General features: G+C 53.5%; 1 protein-coding gene across 1 annotated transcript; it reads left to right on the top strand.

The window, feature by feature from the left end:
* The first annotated feature begins 531 nt into the window (after positions 1-531).
* On the top strand, positions 532-6166 carry LOC112989318 (MAL-like protein). Its single transcript, XM_026110400.2, has 4 exons — positions 532-960; positions 4515-4682; positions 5295-5423; positions 5939-6166. Exons 1-4 carry the CDS (start codon positions 853-855, stop codon positions 5999-6001), a joined length of 468 nt encoding a protein of 155 aa, XP_025966185.1. The 5' UTR covers positions 532-852; the 3' UTR covers positions 6002-6166.
* The last annotated feature ends 2514 nt before the right edge of the window (positions 6167-8680 follow it).

Below are 8680 nucleotides of genomic sequence, written 5' to 3'. Positions count from 1 at the left end.
TTCTCATGCAGCTTCCAATAAACTTCCAGTTAAGTTTTAGTCAGTGCAAGTCCTGAACAGAAGACTGTCACAGCACCCAAGTAGACTGGTAGTAGCTAGGCAAGGAAAATAGCAGTGATTTTTAAGAATGCTGTTGAGCAAGGTCATCTAGTGAGTAAAAAAATTATCTCTTGTCCAATCAATGGACAGTAGGTTGCTCTTTATTTAGACTGTTTATACTGTTTTCCTTTCCCACTCAGAAAAGGTTGGGTTATTCATAGGAATGTGCTTGACCCCTCCTAATACACATAAAAGTTGGTGGGAATTCAGGGCATGCTGCTTCCTTGTGCAGGGCAATGCCACACGTCCAGTGGGTGTGGGGAGGAGTGGGGGGGGTGCTTACGGGAGCATGAAGAAGTCAGAACAAAAAGGGGAGGAGGCAAGAAGAATGGAAGGGAAAATATTCGGGGCTTGAAAGAGTGAGAAGGACAAAATTTGATTGCAGGAATGTTCCTGCCCCAGCATGGTGTGGAATTGGCCAAGGAAGGTGTCCCTTCTTTTTCTTTTTTTCCTTCCTCATTTAAAACCTCTGAACTGATGAAGTTGGCTTATGCTATCTGTCTGTGGCAGTGCTGGCACAGCTCAGATCCCTGCTGCTTTCTTGACCCTGTGTCAGTGCCAAGGAATGTGACCTGGGTGAAGATAACTGGAGGGTTACTGAGGGCTCCTTCAGCTCAAGGAAGTAGTGTCCTGCCAGGCTGGGCCAGGCTCTGGGACTGTGTCTGCGTGGGCGTGTCAGTTTAAGCCTAGCATGGGAGTGGTGTGGCACAAATACAAGCGTAACACAGCGACGGTAGCGTCAGCCGAGAAGAAATGGCATCAGCAGCTCCCGCTCCAACCACCACCTCAGCACAGCCCAGCCTGCCGACTGGACTGGCCGTGTTTAAGACAGTCCCCTACGTGTTCATGCTACCTGAGATAGTGAGTATGCTGAGCTTTGCTTTGTTTTAACACCAACTAATGGTGCTAGCAAATCATGGGGTTAAAAACCTGGGAGTAGCCCCAGAAGATCCTAAACAGCGGTATGGGAAATAACATCTTTTCTTTTAGCTTATTTTGAATTCATAAAGGTGGTCTTGGGGCTCGCGGCAACAGGAGGATGAGATGAGCTCCAGCACCATCCCTGAGCCTGCATAGGGCAGCCACAGAGCTGACAGAGAGCTAGGAAAACCTGGAGAGAGCTGTCTGCTCCTTTGTAAAGTCAAAGCATTTCTAGTTGTGAAATAGAAATTGGAAACTACTTGCAAATTAAGGAAAACTTGTTCTCTGTATGAAAGTCTCTCAAGGACTAAAAGGATGTAGATGGGCTTTTGGTTATGCATGAGATTTCGTAACTTTTTAAAAACATTTCTGGGTCCAGAGGGCATCCGATGTGACTGGTTAAGTGCTGTTGCACTTTGATACATAGTTCGTAGCTGCAACCCTGATTGCCGGCAGCCTGCACTACCCACGCTTTCTTGGGTGCCTTCACTGCAGCTGTCTGGAAATCGCATTGTTAAACTGCCTAAGCTCTTGCAACAATGAATTTAGATTCACTGTATCTATCTATCTAGAAGGGCAGGGTGGTTGAAGGAAAGTTCAGCCTGAAGGAAAGTTTTTTCCAAAGACACTCTAAGGCCATGTATCCTGGCTTAGAGATGTCACTCCTTTACCCCTGCTCTGTGGGCTCAGTGGCGGTGTCTTTGCTGTCTTCCAATTTCGTGTGTCGGAGCCGAGATTCCCCTTTAGCAGCATCTCCCGGACTAGGCCATGGGAGAGAGGTGTTTTTGTCATAGCCCAGCAGTTGGACTTTGATGTAGACCCGCTCCTCTGTGCTGCCCAGGGCCAGGAGTGACTTGGTTGGTGACAGCAGGCTCAGTTCTCCCAGCAGCAGCGTGTGCCGGGAGGAGTTTCATCTGCGGGAGATGGAGCTGCACAGGGCAGAGTGAGCTTATCCAGATAACCCTCCCTGTGTTATTTACGCACAGTAAATAGTTTAGGTGGATCCAGAACGGAAACTCCTTCTGGGCTGGCACATGGAGTTAGGTGGTAACTTCCTTGTGCTGTGATTTCAAACTCGGGAGAGCTAATGCACAGGCAGGGCTGGGCTGACATTGACAGCTGAAGTCGCCTAATACTTCCCCAGATAAAACCATAGTTTCTGTGATCTGTGCCAAAGCCCTCAAATTTCTTTCTGTCAAACACGGGAGGAATTATTTTGTTTGCTTAAGGAACGTATTAAGTCATTTCCCAAGGAAAATATTCAGGGGAAATAGTTTCGGCTCATGTTAAAAAAGCAATGCTGTTTTGTCATGCTCTGGAAGGGTGGAGAGCAATGGATGATAATTTTACTTTTGGGTATTATCCACTTTTTAAATAGTCTACAAAGCTGTCCCCCAGCCCTCCCCCCCTCCCCCCCCAGAAGAAGGAAATCTCTGTGACCATCATTTTACGGATAAAATGGATATAAAAGGGATCAAAGGGCTTGCTACTGAGTTGGAATTGATGCCAAATTGGGAGAACAGCTGATATGCTAGACATCAGAGGTATTATTGAGAGAGACTGTGGGGTCTCTATCCTGAAAGATACTCAAATCACACCTGGACAAAGTTGCCTTGAGCAGCCTGATCCAGCTTTGAGTCAGCCCTGCTTTGAGGGAACACCTAGACTAGAGACCTCTAAGGGTCCCAGCCCACCTTCACCCTTCTACAAATCTCCATATTTTCCACCCAGACGCCCATGCTGCTATGTTAAAAGAGCGTTTGTCTGTCGTGCCGTTGCCCTGATCGGACAGGCACTGAGAGGGCTCAGAGCAGGGCAGATACTCCAGCTCAGGTGAGCGGGTGTCTGCCAAGCTCGGCGCTGTGCGAGTCTTGCTACCCCGCATCCCGGTTGTGCCTGTGCCCTTGGCTCGGAGGAAGAGGAGACGTGGGGTGCTGCTGCCTTTGGGGGGAGAGTTGAGCCAGAGCTTGCTCGTTTATAGCTATGGGCAGGTCTGGCAGCAGCCCTGGCGGGTACGGCTCTCTTATGCTGCTGACCTGCATGGTTTCTATATGTGCAAACAAACACCCAAGGGCTGCAATGTTTCCAGCGCTGAGCAGCCAGAACTGCTCCGAGTGCTGGCTGCCAAGTGCTGGGAGGAGACACGGGTGTCTGACGCGGTCTGGCACCACTCCAGAGCTGAAATCCCATTTTCGTTTCATGTCAGGGCCATCCCCACCCCAGGCTGCAAGGGATCAGGTCTCCCTAGGGCATGCAAGGGCCTGGGCCATGCTTGCTCCTTGCCCTTGGGCAGAAATGTGGCCAGGGGCTTTATGAGGAAGCCACCAATGGAGGGAGAAGCTCGGACTAATCTGACCGCTGTCTGCTGCTGCTGGCAGGGCTTGGTGTCCGGGTGCGCGTTAGAGCTGACGGAGGGTTCGACTTGTTTTTGTCCACCAGTCAGGCACAGTGAGGGGATGGTGGGAGCCTGGGCACGGCTGGGCATGGGGGCTGCGTGCGAGCTCAGGTTTCATGGGATGTTGCTGCCGTACCAACCCCTTCCTGTTCCCTTGCACGTCCCGGGGGGAAACACAGCTCCCCTGAATTCCCAAGTCGAGGGGCAGGTTTTAGGCTCGTATGTGGTGGCTCTTCGGGCTGGGTCAGATCTTCCCAGCAGGTTCCCCTCAGTTCAGGTTTTGTGGCTCCAACCTCATGCCCAGGGAGGGTGTTGCGGCTAGGATCAAACATTCACGGGAGACTGTTGGCTTTGGGTGAATCCAGGCTGTGTTTACTCAGCAGCCCAGTGAGTGTTACCAGCCCGTGCTGTCCTGGCCTTCATCCCACGCTGGTTGGCAAGAGCCAACAGAGTGTGGCACAAGCAGTTTGGTGGTGCTGGGTGACACAAGTTGCAGGATGGGTGGTGGTAGGCACAGCTAGGAGGGGTGCGACGCTGGGTTATTCAGTGGCAGACAGCTCAGGTGCAACGTCCCTTCGCAGCTCATAAATACCTCCACACAGATAGCGCAGCCCAAAGACAAAGGTCACGTGTTTTACCAGCATTCAGGATTGTCTTCCTAGAATTGCCTGTCATAAAGATGTTCCCGGTGCCTCTTCTATGCGTGAGAGCAGCTGAGATTGGAGCTGGGCCCTTACGTGGCTCCCGCAGGCTTGTCCTGCCTGTGCTTGTACAGCACCCGTGTCCTTGCCGCAGCCACGCGTGGCACCTCTTGGAGAGGAGCCCTTTGAAAGCACCTGCCCAGTCTGTAAGGACCTGACAGTGTTTGGAGCAGGGCTGTTACATTCATCCAGCCCCGTCTGCATCGGCTTTGCACCGCCCGCCGTTAGTCAACCGCGGTCAACAGGCACTGCGGGACAGGCAGAGTCCAGCGTGGGCTACAGCCAAGTCGGGGCTGCGGGGAAGAGAGGGAAGGAGGGAGATGAGAATGGATTCACAGAGGGCAACCGGCTCTCCCCAACCCACGTTCACCAGCGATGCATGTGTTTGTCCCTGGCAGGTCTGTGGGGCCTGGGTCTGGATCCTCGTGGCTGCTACCTCCGTCTCCTCCCCACTGCTGCAGGGATGGGTGATGTACGTGTCCCTAACCTCCTGCCTCCTCTCCCTGCTGCTCCTTTTAAGTTACCTCTTGGGATTTCACAGAAACAGCGAGAAGTGGAGAGTGCTGGTAAGGATGGGCTCGGAAATTGGGCAGAAGTTGGCAGCAGCAGCTAGTAACAGCAGAGCGAGCACAAAGCTGCTGCAGTTTGAGTTGTGCTGGTTCTCAGCTGGTCCCCAGCCACTGTGCAGAGGGATGTCCCTTCCCTCGATGGAGGCACAGTCAGGCCTTGGCTGGAAATGCTGGGGGAGGAGGGGAGGACATGAACTTGTGCCATGCCATTGCCTGGGCACCTGGCTGAGTCCGTTTGAGGGGGCAGGACAAAGGGGAAGGGCTCAGGGAGCAGCGGGAACAGTCCCCACCTCTGTCCCAGTCAACTCGCAAGCCCTTGGCCCGGCCCTGTGCTCCCCACCTGGGACTCTGCGTTGTCTGAGAGTGCGAGGATTTGACACCAAGGCTGAGAGTAATGCCTGGCCTCAGCCCCTGCCATTGCATGGTGCTGCTCTTCAAATTGCGTGTGGTTTCTGAACGTTTCCCTGTGGACTCAGTCCAGGTGTCTGTGCCCCATTCCATCACCCATGCCTGCAAAGGATGGACCATGGCATCTCTTCTCTTTAGGGTGAATTGGAGAAGGATCACCCTGGGGTAGGTTTTAATTCATGCTGCTCTCTTGTTTCGCAGGACAGTTTGTACCACGGTGCTACAGCCATTTTGTATATGAGTGCTGCTGTCTTGCAAGCCAACGCGACCATCGTCTCTGAGTCAAGCTTTAACTCAGCACTGTACTACCAGCTCAACAGTGCTGCATCGGTGAGTTGGGCATTTCCAGTCCAGAGGGGTTTTCTGCCCCCCCACACACTGTCATGCTCCACAGGGCTCCAGTGGGGTGGCAGAAAACCTCAAGCAGGTCAAAACATCAGCAATTTCTGCCTGGGGAGAAGCAGGAGCAAATGTCCAAGCTCCATTAGGGCCAGCCTGAACCAAGCCTCGTCCAGCCCAGCAGTGTGTCACGCTTTGCAGCCAGACATTATGCTGCACGTCCATGAGCTCTGGACATGCTTCTAAGGTTTGACTCCTCTTCTCCATCACCTTAGGCAGCTAGAATGGATTTCTCTGGGACAAGCAGCTCAGGGACAGCCTTGCATGGCTTCTTCCTGGGAAACATTGAGGCATTCCCTCTTCTTTTGAGGCTGGGAAGAGAGCTCTGGTCTGGGAGTTTTCCTCAAGACATGAGCACTGAGAGAAGATGGGGTTACTCAAAGAGACAAAATCCTCTGAGCCATGCAGCATTCTGACTCCAGCTTTTGCTCTCCTTCCTCTCGCAGTTCTTTGCCTTCACCACGACCTTCCTGTACATCCTTCATGCCTTCAGCATCTACTACTACTGAGTCTGGGGGAGCCAACAGCCTTTGCAACTGCAAAATGACAGCTTTCCCGGAGCGAGAAAAGTACCTGTTTTCTACGAGGATTTCCCTGCATTGACACTGGATTGTGCCCCGTGGAGATGATGTGCTTTTTTGTCACTGCATTGAAGGAGGGATTTTTGTATGGTAGTGTCGTGTCATTGTGGTTATGGGGGATAATTCTCATCTGGCCCATGCGCTCTGCTTCCCTGCAAGGGGGGATGTTCAGTTGCTCCTGGCATTGCTGGTACCCTCTCTGATGGCCGCTGCCCTTCCCTGGCCCAGAGGAGCTGTGAGAGCAGCCCTGACGCACAGCACTGGTCGTGCAGGATGCCACCAGACGTGGTGGCTGGATAAGGGGAATTGGGTGTGGGCTCTGAGCCAGCTGCTGTCCCTGGTGACCCACTGAGCCTAGCAAAAGCCAGGGACCCCCTGGAGATGAATTCTTGGTGCTAGGCCAAGCCCCCACTCCAACTCCAGGCCAGAATTAGGGCAGAGCATGCCCCATGCTGTCTACTGGGGCAGCACTGGGCTTCCCCACCCCGTCTTGGTCTGGGTCCCTGTGCCTGTGGGGTCTCCCCATGGCCTTGCTCTGCATCCCAAGTGCTGCTGGCAGCAAACCTGCTTCCCCAGCACCAGAGCAACTCTGGGCAGGATCCTGGCAGATGCAGAACCGAGAGCTGCGTTGCTGCAGCAAACCTGACAGCTTGCCAGTGCTAGTGCCATGTGCAGAGCAGGCAGATATCATGTCCCAGAGCAGCATTTATTCAACCTTGCTAACAAGTACAGCCCTGCTGCTATCCTGAGGTCTGTGCGTTGGCCTTACAATGGCTTGGAGAGCTTAATGAAGGCCCCTCTGAGCACCCTTGGGGCCTTTCTGGCACATCCCACTGAGGCTGGAGGGGTCCTGGGTCTGTTCCTAGGCCCTGCAATGATCCTAGTGCATCCCAGTGATGCTTGTTGTTCACACAGGTTTGATCCTCCAAACTGTGTAGGATCAGGCATGGTCCAGAGGATTCCTTCTTCTTCAGGTCACATACTTGTGGGCATTACATAAAATAAGGCGCAGATGGTATGGGTTCAACCACCTCTGCCCCGAAGTAGGGGCCGTCTCTCACCTAATGTGCTCATGAGAAAGGTTTGTCCGACCCTTCTGACCCTGCAGCCTTCCCGAGAAGTCCACCCCACTGCTTCCTTCAAGAGAGAAACAATTTTTTCTCACTGTCTTCCTTTCTTGCACTTGATGCCCCAAATCTTTTCATGTCCCTTGGGGACAGGACAGCTATTTATTCCTTACAGCACTCTCCCTGGTTCCTGCTGCCTGCCAGCCCACTGCAAAACTCCTCCAGCATGCTCCAGCCCGAGGGATCTGCATCCAACCCCCGAACGGCTCCATTATGCCAATGCTGCTGGCTTGCATCACCTTGCCGTCACACCCGGTGCTGCCCAGGGTGCTTCATCCCTGCCCTGGAGCTGGGGCCCTGGTTGCGGGGAGTGGAGCGGCGAGAAGGCTGGTGGGAGGCTCTTGGTGAGAGCTGACAGGGTCAGTGCCCGTTATCAGAGCTCTGCGTGCTGGGCACGCAGGGCCGGGGAGGAGGCAGCTGCACCATCTGCTCCCAAAACCGGGGCCAAGTCCTCAGCTGTGGACTGGGAAGTGATGTATGCAGGGCCTAGCCAAAACGGGTGCTTCTTCCAGGGAGTCACTGGCGTGCAGGGAGTTAATGCGTGCTGCTCATCTCTGGCCATCAGAGCCGCAGTCCTGTGAACTTGGCTGGGCATCTGAGTGAGTTTGTTAGAAAGAAATGAGTGCTCCATATTATGGAAAAGGAAAATGACTTCCGTGGGCTCCAGGCTAGAAAAGCAAATAAAAGAAAATGAAATGGCTTGGGAAATACCATTATTTTAGGCCATTTTTTGCTATTCCGACGTACCAGATCTCTTTCCAAGATGCTAGGGATGAACAGCCATGAAATTTGACTGCCCTGTTTGTCCTGGGATGCATCTTCCTCTGCAAGAAATTTCCCAGCCCTGCCACTTGCCAGTAGCCAGCACATCCTGGCTTGCAGGAGCTGCTTGCTGCCCTCGTGCCCATTACTGGCCAGCTGGGGCAGGCAGGGACACGCTGACGTGCTGTGCAGATAAAGGGGACGAGAGGCTGCCCAGCAGGACTGGTATAGCTCACCCAAATTGCCCTCAGGTGTAAATCAGTGCTGCCCACTGACACCCCAGGACTTGGCCCTGCACGCTGGATGCCTTCAGGGATAACTCTGCTTAAAGTCCCTCAGGGCTGCCCACATCTCCCCAAAACCTCTCACTTGGCCCCATCTGCCCCCTCCCGTGGCCCTGAAGCCACCAAGAAATCCCTGGTCACAGGGTTTGGCCATATCGGCAACGTTTGTGGCTGCCTTCACCTGCTGGCAGGAAGGAGGATGGGAAGGAAGGAGGGAGGTTGCATTTAGCAGCCACCCGCCTGCTGCAACTCCCTCCATGGCACAGCTCTTATTTCCTTTCGGCTGGTAAAAGCTCCTGCCAGCAGTGTCCTTTTCTCCTTCTCTGACCGCTTTCTTCTTCACAGCTTCTTCCCTCTCTCCAGCTTGCTCTTCCCTTCGTTTTAGCCAGAGTCCTGCCAGCACAAGCCCAGCTGGTTACAGCAATGTATTCTGT

Source organism: Dromaius novaehollandiae, chromosome 3 (assembly GCF_036370855.1).
Source record: "Dromaius novaehollandiae isolate bDroNov1 chromosome 3, bDroNov1.hap1, whole genome shotgun sequence".
Classification (NCBI taxonomy): domain Eukaryota; kingdom Metazoa; phylum Chordata; class Aves; order Casuariiformes; family Dromaiidae; genus Dromaius; species Dromaius novaehollandiae.
Note: the sequence above shows the minus strand (reverse complement) of the source record. Positions and strands in the feature narration are given on the sequence as shown.

Coding starts and splice junctions, on each gene's coding strand:
- LOC112989318 (XM_026110400.2), top strand. CDS start 853: ATGGCATCAGCAGCTCCCGCTCCAACCACCACCTCAGCACAGCCCAGC. Junction 961..4,514: donor TGTTCATGCTACCTGAGATA/GTGAGTATGCTG, acceptor TGTCCCTGGCAG/GTCTGTGGGGCCTGGGTCTG. Junction 5,424..5,938: donor AGCTCAACAGTGCTGCATCG/GTGAGTTGGGCA, acceptor TTCCTCTCGCAG/TTCTTTGCCTTCACCACGAC.